The 24846-nt window shown below is 46.8% G+C and overlaps 1 protein-coding gene across 2 annotated transcripts in view; it reads right to left on the bottom strand.

Annotated features, from left to right (window-relative positions):
- The window catches only part of GALNT10 (polypeptide N-acetylgalactosaminyltransferase 10), a 201839-nt gene that overhangs the window by 77389 nt on the left and 99604 nt on the right, over positions 1-24846 (bottom strand). For both annotated transcript variants that reach the window (XM_066344675.1, XM_066344674.1), the window contains exon 4: positions 7954-8120. In XM_066344675.1, coding sequence (XP_066200772.1) covers positions 7954-8120 — 167 coding nt within the window. The remainder of the gene's footprint in view (positions 1-7953; positions 8121-24846) is intronic.

The raw sequence follows: 24846 nt of genomic DNA, 5'->3' as shown, positions 1-24846 counted from the left end.
ATTTATACAGTGCTTGATTCATAAAGTCCTGATGCCTGCATCCTGTGTTCCTGCCAGATAGCCACCAAAAGGCTTATAGATTTTCCCCATTATAAACTAATTGACATTCTGTAACAGCTTAAATCTTCTTAGCAGTTCTCTCCTTTGGAGTCTGAGAGGGAAGCGTGAGGACAGCCAAGATATTAAAGGAGATTTTCTTAGTGGGAAGACACCCTAGAGATGGATCCTGAAGATGTGGGATTCTTAACATTACAGAACTCCTCACGGGGCAGCTCGAGCCCTCCTGTTACGTGGCATCACTAACCAGGACGAGGCTACTCCAACGGCAGGGAAGCAGAGTAGGCCGCCTCCCACCAATCTCTTTGAGCTTCAGTTCAGTCAGCTATAAGAGGAACCTGCTTCCCCTGCCCTCGCATTTCATAGAGGGAACAATGTTTCACTTCTGGGGTGGCCAGGAGAGGTGATGCAGGGCGGGCGAAGTATGAACTGTCATTCTGCCCGCACGACTTGCGTCATCCTTTCCTCCCCGTGATGTGCTCATTGGTGCGGGCTCTGCCCCGCCAGGGAGACCCGTGGATCTCAGCCGCTAAGCCTCTCCCTGGGTCAGTTAGCTCAGGAGGAAAGCGGTAGGGACCGATCCACGTCGTGTTCTGTGGATCAGCCTAACCACACAGCTAATATTCTGGGTCACCTGACTCCTTTTTCTATTTCACAACCGACTCAGAGGAGGAAAGATGTGATAGTGACTTTACAATGACAAGGGGAAATGATTGTAGAAAGTTAAATGAAAGAAACCAGGGTATAAAGTTAAATGGGATTGGCCCTGGCTGGGTAGCTCAGTTGGTTAATGTCATCCCGATACACCAAGGTTGTGGGTTCGATCAGGTCAGGCCACAGACAAGAATCAACCGATGAATGCAGAAATAAATGGAACAACAAATCAATGATTCTCTCTCTCTAAAAATCAATCAATCAATTTAAAAAATTTAAGAAGTTACATATGATTGGATGTCTACCACACAAAATGCAACGTAAAGGGACTAAATGTAGATTCACATTATGGAGTATTATCTAGCAAAAAACAGATGAGGTAGCTCTCTGCCTGCTGACCCAGAGATGTTTGTGATACATTAACACCAACAACATACTGTGTACAGTATGATCCCATTAAAAGGAGAAAATACTAAGTAAAGATTAAGGGTTAAGGTTCTAGAATCAGAATGCACAGTTTTAAATCAGAGCTCTGCCTTTTTGAGCTAAGTACACAAAACATATTGGCCACTTACATAACCTCTCTGTATCTATTTCCTCATCTGTAAATGAAGATTGAGATATTATTACCTTTTTAAAGTAGAAAATGGAGGTTCAAGACCATCCAGTTCCGTGGTTTTCACACTGGGAATGACTGACAGAACTCACCATCGTGCTACGGCAATGGATGCGTGAATGCAGTTAGCACACGTGCTCAGCAAGTATTAGCTCTTGTTACAAGCTGTTACATGTTAGTATTATTATGCAGATGGCCTACAATGATACAAACCAGGCTGTGAAACTAAAGAGGGGTTGGGAGAGTATGAAAAAGAAAATGGAAAGAAAAAAAAGACACTGGGAACCAGAGATATACAGATGGCAGATAAGTGTATGAAAAAAATGTTCAACAACAAATGTCACTAGGGAATTGCAAATGAAAACAATGATAAGATACACTACCCACTTATTAGAATGGCAAAAATTCAAATGCTGGCTAGGATGTGGAGCAACAGGAGTTCCTATTCGCTGCTGATGGGAACGCAAAATGGTACAGTCCCTTTGGAAGACGGTTTGACAGTTTCTTACCCAACTAAACATACTCTCATCCGGCAATTGCGCTTCTTGGTATTTATCTAACTGACCTGAAAACTTGTGTCCACACAAAATCTGTACACAAATATTCTTAGCAGCTTTATTCATAAGTGCCAACACTTGGAAGAAGAAATATGACCTTTAGTAGAAGAGTGGAGAGATAAACTATGGTACATCCAGCAACAGAATATTATTCCACGATAAAAAGAAATGAGCTACAAGCCGTGAAAAGACACGAGAGAACCTTAAGTGAGTATTCCTAAGTGAAGGAAGCCAATCTAAAAAGGCCGCACACTGTATGATTCCAATTACATTAGGCATTCTGGAAAAGACGGGCTAGGAGACAGTAAGAAGGTGAATGGCTGGCAGACGCCGTGAGGGAAGGATGAAGAGGCAGAGCACAGGGGACTTTTAGGGCAGGGCAACTGCTCTGGATGATACTAGAATGGTGGCCACCTGTCACTGTACATTTGTTCAAACCCATAGCGTGCAACACTAAGAGTAAACCCTAATATAAACTATGGATTTTGAGGGATTGTAACAAATGTACCACTCTGGGGCAGGTAGAGGACATCGATGAGGGGAGGGGGCACTGTGCAGGGGTAGAATTCTATAAAACAAATATGGGGCGGGGGGCTAAATGTTACCAGTAATTGCTCAGGTGATGAGATTACAGACATCTCTTTCTGCACTTTCCACATTTTCAACTTGAATCCTAGCCTGTGCTCCTGCTGTGTCCTCTGCCTGGAACATTCTCCCCCACCCCCCCATTCCAAGCAGTAATATTGATATATCCCTTATGACTGAGTTGAGCTGCACTTTTCTCTTAGAAGTCTTCCCTGATCTCCTCTATGCTCCACAGCACCCCGACCTCCACCAAGTGGCACGCACACCATGGTCTTACGACTCCTCCTTACTGTGTCTGTTTGTCCTACTGGATAGGAGCCCTTGAAGGGACATCTATCGCATTCCTGTTGTATCTCCAGCACCTAGTATGGCATCCAGCAAAGTCACTGCATGAATTTTGTTGAATACATGGATATGAATTAAATCAGGATAGACACAGAGGAAAACAAGCAACCTGGAGTTAAAAGAACCCAGGCAATGGAATGGCCACCCAACGTTGTGGTGATGCTGGGAACACCCTGAGGCTGTGAAATGACAAGAGCCGACGAATGGATACTCACAGGGCAGTCACAGTGCGGTGTTGAAACGCAAATCACACCAGGACAGACAGATTTCTGGGATGTGTCCCATGATGGGCATGGTTTGCGAGTGTGGGTCAGGTTACGGAACCCACCATGGAAAGAGGACCTCCGAGCCTGGCTCTTTGGTGAGAATCTCTACCACATGAGCCAACGGCCCTGCTCCCTCCAGCACCGCCCACTGCCGACAGTCTATCGAGCTCTGCAGGTATTCGCTTAAGAAGTTCCTTTTAGCATCTTGGCCGGTTGGCTCAGTGGTAGAGTGTCGGCCCGGCGTGTGGGAGTCCCGGGTTCGATTCCCGGCCAGGGCACACAGGAGAAACGTCCATCTGCTTCTCCACCCTTTCCCCTCTCCTTCCTCTCTAGCTCTCTCTTCCCTTCCCCGCAGCCAAGGTTCCACTAGAGCAAAGTTGGCCCAGGGGCTGAGGACGGCTCCATGGCCTCTGCCTCAGGTGCCAGAATGGCTCCAATTGCAGAGGAGCAACGCCCCAGAGGGGCCAAGCATCGCCCCCTGATGGGCATGCAGAATAAATCCCGGTCGGGCGCATGTGGGAGTCTATCTGCTTCCCCACACCCTTCTCACTTCGGAAAAATACAAAAAAAAAAAAAAAAAAAGATGTCCCTTTTAGGGAGCCCGTCCCCGTGGACATTTTTGTTTATTTGTTGACAGAAACTTGAGTTGGGGAAAAAGCTATCAGTGAGCTTACACCAGCGCCTTCCATTTCTGGACCTCATCATTCCAGGTGGCCTATAGTTCATCTGAAGACAGGAAGCCTTCCCAACGTGACAACACACCCAAATTCTCTAGAAAGCCAACACTGTTAACAAGTGAGGAGGGGAAGGAGAAGAATAGAAAGAAACACAAGAACAAAGGGCTTTCTTGTGTTTCCTAATAAAAATCTCCTATCTGGGCAGTGCAAGCTGGAGTCTGCCCCTGACACACTGCCCCCTCTCCCCCAAGTGCAGAAACACCTCCGTGTCATTCCTACTCCTCCGGCAAAGCTCACACGTTGGAGGAGCTCCAGACGCCCCTGGGTCTGCAGCGCCCGATTTGTCAGCACGGCCAGGCCAGGGCTGCTCCGGGGGTGGCGGCCGCCTCCGCTCCCGTCCCTCGAGCTGCTTGCACAGAGCTCGGGATCTCATTGCGAGAATTCATCTGCTCCAATTTTGTCTCCTACCCAAGGTCTCGACCCTTCGCTGAATTTCAATTAGTTGCCCCGAGGATCCTGGAGGAGACTCATTTCAGAGGAAAAATGCCTTCTGCCAGGCAGCGCCAATCCAGCCTGGCAGTTTGCGTCCGTGCATTTCAAGTCTGAGAACAGCCACGGCTCATATGGCCCAGAGAAATGTCTTCTGCGATGGCCTATATTTGCCGTGCTTGAGACAGGCCTCTCCATAATTCTGAAATTGTTTCTCCCAAATCTCATTTTTAAAACAATCACTGCTGAGTAAGTTTTCTTGCAAAGCTACCTCGAGAATTGCTTCTTGAAACAAGAATAATGATTGCTTTTCTGAAAAATGCAGGTTGCCGACTCTGACGGCTGATGTGCAGGACGGAGGGGCGGGAAGTGAGAGTCCTCGGAGCCCTGAGAGTGACGCCTTGGGGAAACGGGGCAGTGATCAGGGACTCAGGGACGCTGGTCCTCATCGTCATCAGTGACACGGGACAGTGTCCGGTCTCCTCTCTGTCTTATCGGAGTATGGGGATGGCATCGCATCGGGTTAATATTTTTGCTTTCTGAAGAAACAGATGCACTTTGAAAATATCATTCTTATAAAATTTACCTTTCCTTTCTCAGACTGTTACACTTTTCTTTTTTGGGGGGCGAGGGGTGGTCATGTTATCTTTATCCCTGAGTATAACATTAAGGAAATTGGATATTACATGCAAACCACTATAGCAGTGGTCCCCAACCCCCGGGCCGTGGACTGTTACCAGTCCATGGGCCATTTGGTACTGGTCCGCAGAGAAAGAATAAATAACTTACATTATTTCCGTTTTATTTATATTTAAGTCTGAACAATGTTTTATTTTTTAAAAAAGACCAGATTCCCTCTGTTACATCTGTCTAAGACTCACTCTTAACGCTTCTCGGTCAGGTGATACATTTATCCATCCCACCCTAAAGGCTGGTCCGTGAAAATTTTTTCTGACATTAAACCAGTCCGTGGCCCAAAAAGGTTGGGGACCACTGCACTATAGTCCACGACTGTGCTTGATAATGAGCTCTTTTTAGCAGGAAGTTCGCTCTTTAATATTTTATATAATGAAAAAGTAATTCATTGCGAAGTGTCCCTGGGGACAGAAAGGAGTAATGCACTTCTGCAGATGTTTCATGTGAGCAGCTGAGGTGAGGAGGGGCAAGACTGTCCCAGGAGCCCGGAGAGGGGACTCTTGTCTCCTCTGCAACCAGCTAGATGTGTGCTCCAAGTTAAACCTGTCCACTGCTCCGGGCCTTGGGCTTCCCATTTATAAGATGAGGAGGCTGAGTTATACTTGTGATCCCCATAGCAGATCTCTTCTTAGTGAACACTTTTCCAGAGACCAAATACCGACCATGCCGGGAGAGGCACCTGAACCCCGCCTGCCTATAAGGTTCTCCATCCCCCTCACAGTACACTCTGAGGCATTCCTGGGTCCTCAACTGCTCTGAGGTGCACGGTGCCAGCTAGTAGCTTAGCTGACCTTAAAATTCTTTTGTAATTGAGCAAGGAGAAATGCTGCTTCTAATCGAGCTGATGCTTGGTTTATTCAACCTCTGGAGGGCTAATGCCTTGCGATGCTCAGAGAGGGACCTGCCAAGTGTTGCGTGGTCCACTCTCAGGACAGCTGATGCTTCAGAAAACAGGTGACAGGGGGCTGAGCCAGAAACACAAAGATGTGGGCCAGCACCAGGCTCAGAAGAGACTGCTGTGTCTTCCGCAGCCACGTCGATCTCGCCGGCTGAAGATGATCCTGTTGCTAGTGATGGTTTTCTGTGTGTGTGGATATAGCTGCCATGTGTTTCCTTCCTCTTTCTTTCCCTCCTTATCCATTCATTCATTCATTCATTCATGCATTCACTAATTCACAAATATTTATTAACCATCTGCTTCGAGACTACAAATGGTGTATTGGAAAAGACTGACAAAGAATATATCAGCAAACAGCCGTGTGATCCCTCACGGATGACAGTGACCAGTGGTAGTGATGGGGGCCTAATGGTGTGAGAGGAGCCAGCCGTGGGAAGAGCTGGGGAGAGGACAACAGAACAGAAACAGAGGCATGGACACATGGAACAGACCGACAGCTGTTAGAGGGACGGGGTTGGGGCTGGATGAGAGAAGGTGAGGGGATTAACCTATATATATTTATAACACAGAGACATAGGTAACAGTGTGGGGACAGCCAGAGGGAAGGGGTGTGGGGACAGGTGGAGCGGCGCCGGGGGAGGGAAACAGGGACGGGAACAGACTTTGTTTGGGGTGACGGGTACACTGTGTGGTGTGCAGAGGATGTTTTGTTGAGTGTACACTTAAAACCTGTATGGTTTCGTGAGCCAATGTCACCCCAATAAATTCAATAAAAGGTGTATATGTAGAAGAATTATCATTTAAACTTTTAATCACCTTTTTTTAAGAATGAGAAGTAAAAGAAACAAGTCAATGTAATATAGTAAAAAAAAATGTGTGTATGCATGAGTATGTGTGTACACACACACATACACACACTCAGGCTTCTGTACTAAAGGCGTGTAGTTAAGAGTGTGGCATTAAAAATGGGTTGACAGGGAGGTCAACTTTGATTATTCTGGAGTGTACTCAGACTCCCTCCCTGCGCTATTTATTAGTGCCTCTACGAGAAGGTGAGCAGAGGAGAGGATTTCTCTTGATTTGGCTACAACTGGAAATACCTTTGATGCAAAGAATAAGTTTGAGTCGACTGGCCGCAGGGCAGTGTGGTCTAGTGGTTGAAGTCACATGCTTGGGGCCAGGAGGGCATGGTTTGATCACCATATCAGCACTAAGAGCTGTGTGACCAAGGGCAAGTGTCATAACCTCTGAGTCTCAGCTAGCTCATCTATTAAAAGGGGGCTCACTGGATACCTTCTCTACTCCTCCCTTTTGTCTCTCTACTAACGAGAGACAAATCAAAACACTCTAATGGCTCAGCCACCCTTGCAGATAGGGGTGCCCAAATGTCAGAGTTGTGGCCAAAAGTCTTTCCTGAATAAGACGACTTTGTTGCCCTGGCCGGGGGGGTTGGATGGTTAGAGCATTGTCCTGAAGAGCAGAGGTTGCCGGTTCGATCCGCAGTCAGGGCACATGCAGGAACTGATTGATGTTTCTGTGTCTTTCTCTCCTTTCCTCTCTCACTAAACTCAATAAATAAAAATTTAAAAAAAAGAAAGATGACTTTCCTGAATAAGAAGACAAAGTCTTGGAAAAAGGAGGCTTCGTTCTCTTTGCCCTTTCTCTGTCCTGAGACGCAGCAGCTGTTCTGCGGCCGTAAGGATGAGGAAGCAGAAAGACAGAAGAAGCCTGGTTGGTTCTTTGACAGCCTTGAGCAGCTGTACCAATCCTAAATCTTATTATAAAATGAATGATTGCATAAATAAATAAAAAAAATCCCTTATTTGTTTGAGCTATTGTTCATCGACTTTTCTGTTATTTGCAGCTTAATGCATTTCTACAGTGACGCAAACAGGACAAAAACAGAAGCTACTTGGTGGGTTGCTGTGCGGATGAAACAAGGTAATGTGTGCTCAGTGCCAGGGTCACGGTGCGGCACACAGAAAGCATCAGTAAATGGTGGCCATTATGTTGGTACTACTGAAGGAGGGAAAACCTGCCACCCCTTTGGCAGGTAAGTCACTGGATGGAGGGGAGAGGGTAGGAACTGAAGGGGGGGGGGAGTGGACCCTACCTCGATCACTGAAGTCATCAACCAGCACGATCTCGGCGATCAGCTCCGGGGGCGAGCGGTTCAGCACGCTGTGGACGGTGCGCAGGAGGGAGGACCAGCCCTCATTGTGGAAGGGGATGATGATGCTGGTGTTGGGGAGCGTCTCCAGGTAGCGCTTGCTGTTGCAGCTGGAGGGAGACACGGGGGGGGGGGGGACAGGGAGAGGACAGGTTCAGCTCTCATCTTGCCAAGAGAATTCGGGTAACTGCAAATCCCACTTCCTCTCCGGTCTTTGGGGATGAGTGAAAGCCGCAGGCAGCTCCGTCACTTTGCACCCTTCCTCCGCCTGGCACCCTGCAGTCCTGCCTCCAATCCCTGCACACCCAGTACACGGGGACAAGCGTGCAAGACCAACACAACGGCAGCCGATGCTGATGGAACGGCGCTGGGGTTCGGCGTTTTACACGAGCTACCTTAAGCCTCACTCATGATAGAAGCTTGGTCGCCATTCCTTATGACTCCAAAGTGGAGGACAGCCCAGCCCTTCAGTAACTGTGGCCTCTCTCCGACCCCTGCACATGCCTCTCCAATGGAGGAGAAACAATTTATTTGCGAGTTTGGAAGAATAACCTGGACTTCCTTTGCCCAGTATGCAAACATTATTTGCACATATTTAAAAAGTGAAAGATTTCACACAAAAGCCCTCCTGAGTCTCACATGACAGCAGTGGGCTGGAGTCGACAGTGGACAGCTCTCTAAGAGGCAGGTGCTTCTCCCCATTGCCCGCAGTCTCCTACCAGGGCTGCTCCACGGCCTCACATTACCTCCCCGGCCCCTGGACACATCTGAGGTTGAGAGCCCAGAGGTGAAAGGCATCATGGGAGGGAGCTCCACAAGACTGCCAAGAAGGTTTTTGGGGAAAATCTGTAACCTCTGGGGCAAGGAACATAACAAAGGAATCTCTCCTTTTGTACGCCACTGCAACCCACTGTTGAACTATCAGAATGTGCCAGGGTCTCTTGGCAACTTATTTTCGTTTACTTTTTTTAAATTTATTCATATGAGAGAGGAGAGAGAGTGAGAGTGAGAGAAAGAGTAAGAGAGAGAAAGGGGGGAGGAGCAGGAAGCATCAACTCCCACATGTGCCTTAACTAGACAAGTGCAGGGTTTCGAACCGGAGACCTCAGCGTTCCAGGTCGACGCTTTATCCACTGCGCCACCACAGGTCAGGCGGCAACTTATTTTCAAATGGACCAAAAAATAAAATGGATGGATGGATGGATGGAGAGAGGGATGCACAGACATGTAATCACGTCAGAGAGGAATGTTAATTGCAGAATCTAAATGGTGGGAACTTGACCTTTCAGTGTATGATTCTTTCAACTTTCCTGTATGTTGGATAATTTTCAGAAAGAAAGGTTTGGGGGGGGGGGACCGGATCAGGGTTCATGGTGTCCTGAGTTTCAAATTCTCCCTGTTAGAGGCCTCAAGGGAAGCTGGGGCAGAGGATTAAATTCTTGGATTCCAGCTGTATAAGCCGGACTCCTCTAATTCTGGCTGTCTGGCTCTGATGGACATGTCAGTTCCTCTTTCCCCTCGGGACCTCTGGGATTCCCGCATGTCCCGTCCTGCCCGCCCATCCAGCAGGACTGTGTTTATCCAGCCTGCACACAGCCCTTCTCCGCCCCTTTCCTCACCTCTCTCTTTTTTGATCATTTCAGCCAGCCTTCTCTGGGAGCCTTCAACTTCATTATATCAGCCTTCACAAATAATTGAAAGCACCTCTTCTTAAAAATCCCTTTCCCTTAAGTCAGCCAAGTCCTCTGCGGCCAAGAAAAACAGGTGACATCTAGTTTTCTACAAAAGGTCCTGCCTTCCATCCAATTTCACAGGAGGCTTGCTTGATTGAAGCAGCATGGGGCTGGAGTGGGTTAGCTGTAATAAACTGCCTGGGGTCCAAGGGGTGAAACACAACAGAGATATTACCCAGCAGGGAGCCCTGGCTCTCAGAAACCCCGGAGCTGGGCTCCAGAGCCAGCCAGCGGACAGCGCACGAACACTACTGTCTAGCAAGGGATGCAGACAGAGCTGCAACAGAACAGACCAAACTCACTTCTAATTTAACCCGGTCATGGAATTAAAGATTGTTCAGAACTCGAACAGAGGGTTCAGCTTGAGTCAAAATTCTGAATGTAGGCCCTGGCTGGTTGGCTCAGTGGTAGAGCGTTGGCCTGGCGTGCGGAAGTCCCGGGTTCGATTCCCGGCCAGGGCACACAGGAGAGGCGCCCATCTGCTTCTCCACCCCTCCCCCTCTCCTTCCTCTCTGTCTCTCTCTTCCCCTCCCGCAGCCGAGGCTCCATTGGAGCAAAGATGGCCCGGGCGCTGGGGATGGCTTCTTGGCCTCTGCCCCAGGCGCTAGAGTGGCTCTGGTTGCAACAGAGTGAAGCCCCGGAGGGGCAGAGCATCGCCCCCTGCTGGGCAGAGCGTCGCCCCCTGCTGGGCGTGCTGGGTGGATCCTGGTCGGGCGCATGCGGGAGTCTGTCTGACTGTCTCTCCCCGTTTCCAGCTTCAGAAAAATACAAAAAAAAAAAAAAAAAAATCTGAATGTGTGCCCCTCCACACACACACACTGCCGCCTTCTTTGGTCTCCTCTCTTTCTCCCTCCAATCCATCCCTTCATTTATTCGTTACTAAACAAAACAACGGCATTTTGACTTTTGCCACGGGCACTAGTTAGTAGTCTGGTCCCACCTTAGTAAGGATCTTCGTTTAAAATTTTTAAAAAAATTGTATGACAGGCTGAAATGAATCTCCCCCACCCCCAGTATCTGGCAGAAACCTTGGCTCCACAGACCTGCCCACAGGCCACCTTCCTGTTGGGAGCTTGTGCAAAAAGCCCGTCTCCCCTCCTTATCTCCAGCCTCCCATCCTGCAGACAGAAGAGGTCTGCAGATGATGGACGGAAGGCCACCACCCACCACAGTGACACCCCCATCTCAGCAGTCCCCTTTAAGACCTGTCTGCATGTTGTGTCCTGAGATGTCAACACCGGGTGGCGGCATACGCCCAGCTACTCTGTGCACGGTAGACACAAAGCGTCCCCGTGCCGATGCCTTCAGAGAACAGGGTCTCCAGGAGGGAAACCAGGGCGCTGCTCCCACTGAGAGCTGGGTTTGGCTCTGACCAGACAATAATAACCTCTGCCAACCCATGGTCCATCGTGCCTGATGGGGTACAGAGCCCTCTTCCTCCTCTCTCCTTGGGCCTGCACCAACCCCTGAGAGGGAGGTGAACCAGGGAATGCTCACCCCGTTTTCCACATAAGAAAAACAGAACCCAGGCGGGTAAGTGACTTGGATTCAAGACTAAAATCTAGATAGTATCTATTTAAAATAACTGTTACAAGTGCGTATTTCTTGATGACAAAAGTGCTAACTGCTCAGTGGAAAAGTCTGGAAAACACAGAAAGGCTAAAGAACAAGAGATAATGACAGCGGTGTGCTGCACAATGCTGACAGTTGGGGCTGACTTCTGTTAAAGAGTGCTGACCCCTGGCCCTGGCCAGGTGGCTCAGTGGTAGAGCATCAGTCTGGTATGTGAACGTCCCAGGTTCGATTCCCAGTCAGGGCACACAGGAGAAGTGGCCATCTGCTTCTCCACCCTCCCCCTCCCCTTCGCTCTTTCTCTTCCGCTCCTGCAGCCATGGTTCGCTTGATTCAAGTGCATTGGCCTTGGGTACTGAGGATGCCTTCGTGGAGCCTCCACCTCAGGTGCTAAAAATAGCTCCATTGTGAGCATGGCTACAGATGGGCAAAGCACTGACCCCACACAAGGATCACCAGGTGGATCCTGGTCAGAGTGCATGTGGGGGTCTGTCCTCTATCTCCCCTCCTCTCACTTGGAAAAGAAGAAGAAAAAAAGAATGCTGGCCCCTGCACTCTCCTCTGAACACATCTCTGTTTCTATAACGGCTTCCAAATCATGGTGGGCCCTGAGATGCGTGGCTTCCTGAGTCTTGGAAGAGCCCCTCTGTGGGCAGGACCAGACAGAGCAATGCCTTCACAGGGGAGTCAAAGCAATGACGCAGTGAAACTTCTAGCACAGCAATCTCAATATCTTCTTGGCTCTGTATTTCTGGCCCCAGATGGCATCATAAAAGAGTAGGCACCTGGGGAGTTTCAAACCTTACAACTAAGACCTGAGTGAAAAGCATTCTACGCCTCGGCAGAAGCACTCCCGATGGCACCTGGTTCATAGCTTGATAAGGTGAAGTTGAGTTAAAGGTGTACGGCATGAGGACACAGAGGCATGACAGGGGGTTCCTTGACACACGCTGAAACCGGGAAAGGAGGACGTAAAGCCAGGGGCCGCCACCATCATGGCCATTCACATGCAGGTTCCCGTTAGATTCAGACAGACGGTAATGAAACTGCGGAGCCAAAATCTGGAGGGCCATTCCTTTATTCTAGCCTCGCAACCGGCAGGCGAGGAAAAACACACAGGGCACCGAAACCCACTCACACATTCTCCGGTTCCACAACCAGGAGAATCTTCTCTGAGTTTTCCTAGAATCAAAGGCTCCCCCACCAGCCTCAGTCCCCTCTGGTTCCTATCTCCTTCTCTCTGCGCAAACTCTGCAAAACATGGCTTCCTTCTTCCTCTCCTTTCTCTTTCTTCTTAAAACCTTTTCGTGCGAAAACCCCTCCTCCAACCCACATTAGCATAATGAAGCCCTTCCCAAGCAGGAAGGTAATTAGCAGTTTCACCTGGCAGCACCATTTACCTGGGCAGCGGCCATTTTTAACAATAAAAGTGAGCAAATGTGAAAATCACATTTTACAAACTTATTTTCCCAACAGAGTACAAAGCGAATGTCTGTCGACAGGAAAAGATTAAATATATGTGAAAAATTCAAACTATAGGACACTGATAAGCAGTTAAAAAATAAGGTGGAAGGATGACAATGATGATATCTGTTAAGGATTCCCATTATGCCCGATAATGTTCTAAGTACTTTGATGCATTAAGTCATCAAATTGTCATAATGCTCTGAGGAGGTAGAGCCTGTCACTGCCTCCATCACAGAGAGGAAACAAGACAGAGACAAATGAAGTAACAAGTTAAGGTCAAATAGCTGGTAAGGGCTGGAGCCTCAATTCAAACCTATTTGTCCTTTATATATACTATATTTTTATAGGGATAATGTATCAATGTTATTAATTATATAAGCAAACACAAATAGAGATAACTAAGTAGGAATCTGAGGTCCTGGCTTCTAGTTTCCTCTCTGCTGTGGAACAAAGCTAGTCCCCTTTTCTTGCTGGACCTTATGTTAATAAGGGGGCTGGACGGACGCAACGGGCCAGTCTCATGTGCCTGCCCTGCATTCCATCACCTACTCTTGTTTCCCCATTCTTCTGGGAATAGCACCTGCTTTTCCTTGGGAATCTCCCACCCCTCATTTCTGTAAGGTTTGGGGGGAGGTCCTTGCCTTGCCTAGAGGGTGGGCAAGGGAGCCTGGCTCAGCCAATCAGAGTACTGCGTCTCCCCAGCCACAGTGATGGGTTCAGGGACGGGCACCTGTAAACCAGAGTGAATCTTTGCTGAGGCAGCTGGGAGAGAGGTAAGGTCTTTTCTGCTGAGACTGGACATGGGAGGAGGTAAGTCAGGTCTGCCTGGGGCCACCATGTGGACTGTTCCCTGTCTTAAAATGGTTAACATAAGACAGAAATCAGGGCCAAGAGTTGGAGAGAGAGGTTCCTGCTGGCCCGATTCAGGGACCTGAATCCAGCTGTGGCTGAAGCCGAGGTCTACTCCTGGCCTTTGCAGTTACAGGAGCCTGTCTGAGTTGGTTTTCTTAAGTCAGTTTGAATTAGGTTTCTGCCGCTTGAAACTAAAGAATCCCCGCTGATACAACTGGATGATCTTTAAGCCCTTTCAGTCGAATGAATCTGTCTGGGACCTAATGATGGCTTCTGAAGGACAGAAACGACCGTCACCCAGGAGTTAGCTCTGCCCTGGAGGGCGCAGCCTGGCTTTCCTGCCGCAGGGCTGAGGGGGGGGGATGGGAGGCGGCAGGAGGAGTGGGAAATAACTGAGCTCCTTTGTGACTGAGCAGCCTCCAATTCAGTACTTCCTAGAGGATTCTGAGCTCCTGGGACGCAGAGATGAATCTAATATACTGGCCTTTAAGATGTGCCCTCAGGGCTGACGGCCTTACGGCTGGAACAACAGAATATGAAAGGAAAGAAGTCAAAATCAAAGGGAAGCATAGCAAAAATCTTGTCTCTGAGTCAACTCTGAAACGGAATAATCCAACCATTTTGAAGGGGACCACAACACACTGACTTCCCTAGGGTGGAACACCACAGACCAAAGTGAAATGCAAGTCAGCTGAACCACGCTGACATTGTCCGTGCTTAAGGAATGAAGAGTGCTCCAGACCTGGGTTCAAATCCTGACTGCTGCTCTGTAGTGGGGAGACCCGGGGCAGGGTTCCATCCCTTGCTGAGCCTCAGTTTCCTTATCTGTGAAAGGGGGATGGTAACACCGTGCGGACGCCATGAGAATTAGGTGAGACTATGTTTAAAACAGCCCTTCGGAGGCAGGGGTGGCTAGCTCTGTCCTTGGAGATAGCTCACTGTGGGGAACTCAGAGCAGAGAATGCTGCAGACTGCAAGTCTCTCGGGGGCAGGGATGGCCACCCCAGGAACAGGCACGAGGCTCCGGGCAGGCTCAAGGAAGGGCTCTGCTCTTGCAGACGTGCAGCCCGCACTTGGTACCGCAGGCTTCGGCCAGCTCGTGGCTCAGAGCATTCTCATGTGCTATTCCCTCAATCATCTGAGGATCCAAGGACTGTTGCTGAGCACCGGCTACGTGACACACACCATGCTGTGCCTGGAATTACAACAGCGAGGCACCAGTCATTGTCCTTGCCCTCTGGATACAGAGTCGAATGGGGGAGCAGACAAATAACACAAGCAGTAATAAAGCTGTGATAATTTTTCCTCCTTGCACACGAGTGTGAGGTGGACATGAATGGAACCAGCCCGGAGAGACACAGAGTGGAGGCATGATGGGTGGCGCGGCGACACGCCCGCCCTACGCCATGCAGACGGCGGGCAGGCGATGAACGGTTGATGGGTGAACTGGAGGGACAAGGGCAGAGCCAACCGTTTTGTTTTCTGAGAAAGGCTTAGGGAGGCAACCAGCCAGGCGCTGGCTTTCTCTAACACAGTCCGACTGGAATCAGAGCCAGAGGATGAGCGTGACAACATGCACCCAGCTGATACCTTTGTGGGGGCCCTTTCCCTTCAGGGGAGGCTGTGCCAAGCCCCAGCAGCACTCGCCTGCTCTTCCGTCTCTCAATGGGCCGGCGAGAGAATCACTAAGGTTCGCTGTTATTAGGCCCTCTATGGTCAGCAGCCATGGCCACCATCACAGCCGCCTGGCCCGTGCAGGTTTGCATTTCATTCGGACAGACGGTAATGAAACAATGGAGCCAAGAACTGGTGGGCCATTATCTTTAATCCTAGCTTGTACCCGGCGGGCAAGACATATACACAGTAGGAAAACACTTCCCTTTCCATTCAGGGCTCCCAAAGCCACTGACTTATCCGAGTTTCCTAGAATCAAAGGTTCTACCTCACCAGCCTTATTCACCTCTGTTCCCCATCTCCCTCTGCACAAACTCTGCGCAAACTGGCTTCTCCTTCAGCACTCCGCCATCTTGGCTGCTTCTCCTCTCCTCCACGTGCCCTTTCTCTGTTCTCCCCCAGCATGAGCTCCTCTGCCCCATTTTATAGTGTAGAAATCAAAACCTTTAATCCAATATACCAACAAGGAAGTTTCTGATACAAAGTCACTTAACTGAGGCATAAATGTGATTCCTCATAAGAGTGCACCACCCCACATCATGCAACAGTCAAGGGTGTAGGGAAAAACTTAGTCTTAAAACTAAGCCTTAGGCCAGGCTTCCCCAAACCATGGGGCCACATGCGGCCACCTGAGGCCATTTATCCGGCCCCCCACCACACTTCCAGAAGGGGCACCTCTTTCATTGGTGGTCAGTGAGAGGAGCACTGTATGTGGCGGCCCTCCAATGGTCTGAGGGACAGTGAACTGGTCCCCTGTGTAAAAAGTTTGGGGACCCCTGCTAGGCTATAACGACCCTGCCTGCTTACAGACTGTCCCCCACACCCAATGTAAACAATAAGCGAGCAAATGTATATATCATATTTACAAACTTATTTGACCAACAGGCCCTCTGTACCGCTAGCTCCTCACCGGTTTCGCACCCCTACCCTGTACCAGGGGCTGCAGATCAAGCAGTGTTTAAAGGATCTTGGTGGTGCTGTCTTTTTTTTTTTTTTTTGTATTTTTCTGAAGCTGGAAACAGGGAGAGACAGTCAGACAGACTCCCGCATGCGCCCGACCAGGATCAACCCGGCACGCCCACCAGGGGCGAAGCTCTGCCCACCAGGGGGCGATGCTCTGCCCCTCCGGGGCGTCGCTCTGCCACGACCAGACCCACTCTAGCGCCTGGGGCAGAGGCCAAGGAGCCATCCCCAGCGCCCGGGCCATCTTTGCTCCAATGGAGCCTTGGCTGCGGGAGGGGAAGAGAGAGACAGAGAGGAAGGAGGTGGGGGTGGAGAAGCAAAGGGGCGCTTCTCCTATGTGCCCTGGCCGGAAATCGAACCCGGGTCCCCCGCACTCCAGGCCGACGCTCTACCGCTGAGCCAACCGGCCAGGGCCGGTGGTGCTGTCTTTTCCTCCCCTCTGAAATCACATTTTGGAAATCCCTTTGTTCAGATCACATCTCGTTTTAAGACAGTTGTAAAAACAACAATTTTTTGTTTTTAAAGAGCCCACAGCAAAATCCAACAGTTTGTTCACCCAGCTGCCCAACATGATTTAAAACTGGTCCTTCTACAAATACGACAGGCAATGGACTCCACGTGCTCAAACTTTAAAACACAGGCAGACGGCAGGAAGGAGGAACTCCGGTAATCAAAACGGTCTGTGAGCTCAAGGTGCCTGGAATTACCGGCATGAAACAACAACCATAAAGACCACGCCTCAGATCCCAGTTAGCTGCCAGCTGCCCAGCAATTGTCATTAGGAAGAAGTAGCTCTAATATCAAGATTCTTAATGATTCGTGAAAGAGGAGAAAGGGAGACAAAAATGTAAACAACCTGTCTGCCTGTCAACAGAAGAGCGGTTGACTAGATTATATTCCTGTGGAATATTATACAGCTATTAGAAATACTTTAGAAATGTGGCCACCATAGATTAAACAAAGCTACTTGTGGAATAAGATACGTAATAGTACAACCACATTTTTGTAAAACACAAACCCAAACCTCTTCATATGTCCACATATGCTGCATAAGCAAAGGGAAAACTACAGAAAGCTAAAGTGTTTACCTTCACCGCCTGGGCAGACTGAACAATGGAGAGTGTGCATATGGTGGGCGGGGGGGCTAGTGCAGGGGTCCCCAAACTTTTTACACAGGGGCCAGTTCACTGTCCCTCAGACTGTTGGAGTGCCGGTCTATAAAAAAAAACTATGAACAAATCCCTATGCACACTGCACATATCTTATTTTAAAGTAAAAAAACAAAACGAGAATACAATATTTAAAATAAAGAAGAAGTAAATTTAAATCAACAAATTGACCAGTATTTCAATGGGAACTATGGGCCTGCTTTTGGCTAATGAGATGGTCAATGTGCTCCTCTCACTGACCACCAATGAAAGAGGTGCCCCTTCCAGAAGTGCAGCGGGGGGCTGGATAAATGGCCTCAGGGGGCCGCATGCAGCCCGAGGGCTGTAGTTTGGGGACCCCTGGACTAGTGATTTCTCCCCTCAAAGAGCATGGAGAAGGAGGCTTACTATTAGCAGGAAATTATGTTCTGTTCTAGGAAAGAGTACTCCTAAACTAAGCTGCTCTGTTTGTCTTATCACACTGCCCTTGACACCACCTTAATGAAGGGAGAGAACTGATAATCACCTTTATCTTCCAGCCATTATTCTCTTTTTCCTTAAACCCCTTCAAAGCCAGTATCACTTAGCAATCAACCTGATTGCTGGAGCCAATCCTACCGAGTGCTATCTTTCGGCTCCTGAGCAAGCACGGACGGCCTTCAGCACCGTAAAGCAAATGCAACCTGAGTGGCCCGCTGGTCAGGCCCATTTATCTCGTCAATCCTGCTCGCCATGCCTGGTCCAAGAACTTGCATGCACAGAGGATGAGAATTTAAAAACGCCTCCCTCCTTCTTTGGGAAGAATGGGTCTCAGTCTGTGCACGGTGCAGTAGACAGAGCACACGTTTGGATCCACGTCTGAGTCTTCTTTGCCTTCTACTGTGTGTGAACTGGAGCCAAGAGCTGAACTGGGTCCAGGCTCAGTCTGTGCATCTGTGAAATGGAACTAGTGTGTAAAATGGAACTAGTGAACTCTACTGGGTACAATTTCAGAGAGGCTGGAATAACAAAGCAGTCGTGATAATGTCTTTGTAAAGGAGGAGATAATGTCAAAACAGAGGAGAAAGAGTATCATCACACAAAACCTCGAAGTGGGAACAAGTAAGACCAGGCTGGTAAAGCACTCTGCCAACGCCCAGTACACAGCTCTTGATAAATGGGAAACATTATTATTAACGGTGAGCACGGCATCCACTTTTATTAGACTAAGAAAATGCATCTGTTTGCAGAAATGATGAAAGGACCACAAACCACACATCAGCTCACGTGGCTGTCGGGCGGTTTCCACCTAGCATAAATCGTAGGGACACGTGTCCGTTTGATTTTTAGTTGACAGGCAGCTATTTCTTCTTGTAAGCCATTTATCTCTGCAATTTCAACCCAAGGGCGAAATTCATTGAAACCTATTTTTAAAATTACAGAAAAGAACCCGATTTGAGAAATTTTATTGGCTGCCATTTTATTTAAGGCTTACGAGTAACTTTAAATCCCAGTATTAGGTCCGATGTGTCAATAACTGTTATCTTGAAACCAAGACTACTGTTCAGAAAGGAGTCTAATTTCAGAGGAGGGCTGACTGAAGTTTCCTGAAAAATCAGTGATGCTCCAAAGAACCCTTTCCCAGCTCTCAAGCCATTTAGGCTCCAGCCCCTGTTTCTGCCCCCCCCCCCCCCTTACATAGCTGCCTGGTTAACAACCTGTCAGACTAGGGAGTCTGCATCAACCACATCCTGGGCATCTCTGGGTGCTAATTGTACACGAAAGTACTACATCACAAAAGTGCCAAGAGAGCTTACTCCACCACGATTTATGATAAAAAAAAAAAGGGTAAAAGCTGCTAATATGCACAAAATATGTCTTCCAAACCTAGCACTATTCTTTGGGGGGGGGGTTGACAAACCTCTGAGCGCTCTGGGGGTGCAGCAGGGCTGGGTGGGGCTGGGTGGAGACTCCAGCCATTCACCTACATTGCAGAAGGTGGGTACTGCCCTCACCATGACCTGAACATGGTCCACAAATGGTGCCGACCATGCCACAGACCAAGGCTGATCTTGGGACATTTTTAGATTTGCATCTGTTGCCTCAAGCATTCCTTGCTATTCGAGGAAAGCAAGTTAATTAAAACCACAATAAAAACAGCAACTCAGGAAAGGATCCAGCCACCGTGTCCATTCTTCACAACACAAATGGCGTCATTCATTCAAATGCCTACTTGGCATTGTCATTTGGATGTTTAATAACATTATCCTTGACTCCTTTCTTTTTTTCTCATAGCCTTACTGTCTGTAAGTAAATTTCATCCTGCTCATCTTCAGTGTGTACCTAGAATGTAGTCACTGCTACTCTGCTACTCCCACCATGGTCTGCCTTGCTGTAACATACCCCCTAACTCTTTCTCCTGCCTCCACCCTCAGCCGCCTACAGTCTGTACTTAATATAGCAACCAGTGTGCTTCTTTGAAAATGAAAGTCAGATCATGTCGCTCTTCGCTCAAAGCCCCCAAGGATTTCCCATCTTACTCACTTTGGTAAAAGACAAAGCCCATCATGGCCCTGACCACCCCCTGACATTTCTCTAGTCCTGCTTCACCTCACTCTCCTCCTGGCTTACTGGGCTCTGTAAGCCAAGCATGATGACCACAGGGCCTTTGCACTGGTTTCCTCTGCCTGCAGGGCTCCTCCTGCAGAGTACTGCCTGCCCTGCTAAGTTCCTCACTTCTCCCTATCGCTGTTCATATGAAATCTTATCAGAAAGGCATTCTTTGATGTGGGCATGAAGAAACACATTCTATTCCTATCATTTTCTCCACCCTTTACTCTACTTTCTTTCTACATTACTCATCATCACCTGAAAATTTAATGTATTTGTTTATTTATGTTCCCCCCCCCCCACCAGGGAATGCAAGTTCCAAGAGGGAAGACCATTTTGCATATTGTGTTCATTGCTGTTTCCCCAGGGCTGGTCCACAGCATAAGCCCACATGGTAGGTACAAATAAATACTGCATAAATGACTTGCAGAGACAGCTTCAAATAACTAACAGGTCTGGGATGTCTTCAAGGCAGGGACTGACACTGTGTCATCTTAGTATAAATGCGTAGGGGAGGGCTGCATTTCAGGTGGGCTTGGGGGTGGAGTGGGAAAAGACACTGACACACATACACAGTCACCTCAGATTAAGTTCCTGATTCAATTAGCTCTGGATACATCCGTGAGGTGGCCATTGGGGCAGGAGCCCCAGAATACAGGCAGCTGCTATGCCTACCGCTTCCTTTGCTCCCCGGTGTCGCCAACAAAGGATGCACAGCCGGCAATGCCTTCTGGGTCAGGCAAGCTCAATTCCTGTCACATCCCGGGCCCTCCTCGCTCAGGCTTCCATCACTGTTCTTGAAGGTTCCCCTATGTTTCTGTGAATATTTAAGAACAGCAGGCTTTTCTGGTTCTCACACCTCAGCAGCACCAACACCATGTTATTATGGGAGGCAGGGAGAGGTGACTGTCCCTGAATAGAACCTCAGCCACCCGATCTCCTGGGCCCAGGGAGCCATTGCCCCTGCGTGCTCTCCCTTCTCCTGAGTCCCCACCCTTTTATTGGGTGTTTTGGATGCTGCAATGGTTAATAAACCATGACAACAAACCTGTTTCCTACTGGGCTCTGGGTACAGTTCTGCCAAAGGTGGGCCTGTGGGACTTTGGCCACTGTCCCTCCTCACACACACCCCACCCCCTTGATTCTACTGATGACAGTAACAGCACCTGACCCAGCCTGTTTGTGAGGGATGTTGGTCTGTGACATTTTCTTGTACTACTTTTTGTGTTTTGTCTGGTTGGGGAAACAGGGTGATGCTGGCTTCACAATGAGTTGGAGAGTATTTCGTCCTCTTTAATTTTTTGGAAGAGAGTAGATAGAGGGTTTGTATAACTTCTTAGATTTTTGGTAGAATTTGCCAGTGGACCCATTTGGGCCAGGAGTTTTCTTTATGAGAAGGTTCTTAACTACAATATCAATTCCTTTCCTAGATGAAGGGCTATTCAAATTAATCATTTCTTCTTGAGTAAGCTTTGGTAGTCTGTATCTTTCAAGGAATTTGGCATTTCATCTAAGTTGTTGAATTTATAGGAATAAAGTTATTGAGAATGTTCCTTTATTATTCTCTTAATAGTTACAGAATCTATAGTTATATCACCTCTCTTGGTCTTGATATTGGTAATTCATGCCTTCTCTCTTCTTTCACGTTAGTTTGGTTAGAAGTTAATCAATTTAATTGACCATCTCAAAGAATCAGCTTTTGGTTTCATTGTTGTTTTTTTTTTCTCTATTGGTTTCTAATCTCTATTTCATTGATCTGTTTTGATTTTTTAAAAATTTCCTTTCTTCTATTTATTTTGAATTAATTTACTCTTCCTTTTCTAGTTTCTTAAAGTAGAAGCTGGTACCATCAATTTGAGACCACTCTTTTATAATAAAGGCCTTGAATGCTACAAATTTCCCCCAAGTACTGCTTTAGTGACATCTTTCAAATTCCGATATTATTCTGATTTCATTATCCTTCAGTCCAAAATACTTTCTAATTTACCTCTTACTTATTTTTTTCTGTTATTCATAAATGAGTTACTATATTCCCCCATGTATAAGATGCTCCCGTGTATAAGATGCACCTTAATTTGGGGGCCCAAAATTTGAAAAAAAAAAATGTATGACAAAAGTTATTGAACTCAAGTTTTATTCATCATAAAATTCATACAACTCCTGATCACTGTCAAAACTCCCATTTATTAGTTGTCCTTATCTGTGTCTGATGATGAATCACTGTCTTCAACAATGAGGGCAAAAACAAGCGCGAAAAAGTGGGAAATGCACGTAAAAGAACTACAATCACTGTATAAGACGCACCCAGTTTTTAGACCCCAAATTTTTCAGAAAAGGGTGTGTCTTATACGTGGGGAATATGGTACATAGTTTCCAAACATTTAGAAATTTTAAGAAACTGTTATTGGCTTCTAAATTTTATTCCTCTGTGGTCAGAGAACATATTTGGTATCACTTGAAACCTTTTAAATTTATAGAGACTTGTTTTCTGGTCTAGAATATGTCCTATCTTGGTAAATGTTCCCCATGCACCTGAAAAGAATGTATATTCTGCAAGTGTTCCATAAATGTCAATGGAGTCACGCTGGTTGATGGTGCTGTTCAAGTCTACTATATCCTTGCTGATTTTCTATCTACTTGTTCTATGAATTATTGCGAGAGAGGTGCTGAAATTTCATAATGGTGGCTATGTTTATAACTCCTTGAAGTTCTATGAGTTTTTGTTTCATGTAGTTTGAAGCTCTCTTAATAGGTGCATAAACATTTAGGATTGCTGTGTCCTCTTGATGAATGTTCCCTTTATTATTATGAAATGACCTTCTTTATCTTTGTTCCGAAATCTATTTTGACTGATATTAATACATAGTCACTTCTGCTTTCTTTTGACTAGTGTTAGCACGGTAGACCTTTTCTATCCTTTTACTTTTAACTTATTTGTATGTTTATATGTACACTGTGTTTCCTGCAAGCAGCATGTAGCTGGATCTTGCTTTCTTATCTAATCTGACAATCTCTGCCCTTTAACGGAAATGATTGGAGCATTTCCAATTTATGTGACTATTGATGTGGTTAGGTTAAATTCCATCTGGTACATGCTTTTGACCTCTCCTGTCAGATCTGTTTTCCCTGTTCCCTCTTTTTCTATGTTCTTTTGAATTAACTGAATATTTTCATGATTCCATTTTATCTCCTTCACTGGCTTATTAGCTATAACTCTTTGTTTTGCTATTTCAGGGCTTGTTTTAAGGTTTATAGGATACACTTAACTTATAAAGTCTTCCTTCACCACAAATCAAGTAGTACAAGAACATTATAAAAATATATTATCATTTCCCCCTTCTAACCTTTATGTGGGGACATACTTTCCTTTTACCTTTGTTTTAAACCCAACAAAATGCTATTATTTCTGGTTACACAGCCAGATACCTTTTTTTTTTTTTTTTAGCCAGATATCCTTTTTAAAAGATGTAAACAATAAGAAAAATCGTACCTAGTTGCCCACATAATCACTATTTCCAGCGATCTTCATTCTTTGTGAATAAAGATCCTTATTTCCATCTGGTTATCTTTTTTTAATTTTTCCCCGAAAGGACTTCCTGTAACATTTTCTTAGAGTACATGACAGCTGTGATGAATTCTTTCAGCTCTTTTATGTGTGTCTGAAAGGCATTTATTTTGCCTTTATTTTTGAAAGGTATTTTCATGGGGGTACAGAATTGTAGTTTGGCAGAGATTTTACTAGGGTACTTTAAAAGATGTTGCTATACTGTGCTCTTACTTGCATGGTTTCCAATAAAAATTCTGTCATTCTTATCTTTGATCCTCTGTCAACAATGTGCTTTATTTCGCTGTCTGCTTTAACATTTATTCTATCACTGGTTTTCAGTAATTCGGTTACGATGTGCCTTGATGTTGTTTTATTCATGCTTCTTGAGACTGGGTGTCACTGGGCTTCTTGGATCTGGGGCTTTAGGGTTGTTATTCAATTTGAAAAACTCTTGGCCGTTATTTCCCTCCTCATCTTATGGACTCTATTCGCGTGAATATTCAGCTACTTAAAGTTGTCACATAGTTTATTAAAACTCTTCATTCTTTTTAAAATTATTTTCCTCCCAGTGTTTTGAGTAGTTTCTTTTCTTGTAACTTCAGGTTCACTAATCTTTTTTTTCCTGCAACATCCAACCTACCACTGATCCCATTTATTGCATTTTTCATCTTAGACATTATTGGTTTCATATCTAGAAACTCAGTTTGGGTCTTTCCATATCGTCCATGTCTGTAACTTTTGTAACACATGGAATGCAGTTATAATAACTGTTGTTAGTGTCCTCTACTAATTTTAACATCTGTGTCAACTCTGGGTTGGTTTTGATTATTTTCCTCATTATGAGCCATATTTCTCATTTCTTTGCATGTCTGGTAATCTTTGGTTGGATTTACCTTGGTTAGTGCTGGGTATTTTTGTTTTGTATAAGTATTTTTGAGGTTTGTCCTGGGCATCGATGCAGTTAAGTTACTGAGAAACAGTTAGATCCTTCTGGGTCATAATTTATGCTTTTTTAGTCTGGTCCAGAGAACTGTCCGGGCTAGGGCTAATTAGTCCCCACTGAGACGAAACTCTTCTAAGTATTCAACCCAATTCTCCATGAGTTACAGATGACCAGGTTTTCCAGCTGGAGTGGTGGGAAGAGGCACTATTCTTGGCCCTGCATGAGTGCTAGGCTCTGTTCTCTCTAATCCTCTTGATGATCCCTTTCCCAGCCTTAGCTTCCTGTTGGAAGGAGCCCATCAGTAATGCTGGATACTCGAGGGACCCTTCTGTAGGGCTCTGCAGCTCC

This window comes from Saccopteryx leptura, chromosome 6 (assembly GCF_036850995.1).
Source record: "Saccopteryx leptura isolate mSacLep1 chromosome 6, mSacLep1_pri_phased_curated, whole genome shotgun sequence".
Lineage (NCBI taxonomy): Eukaryota > Metazoa > Chordata > Mammalia > Chiroptera > Emballonuridae > Saccopteryx > Saccopteryx leptura.
The sequence above is the reverse complement of the archived record's forward strand: the minus strand, read 5'-3'. Positions and strand labels throughout refer to the sequence as shown.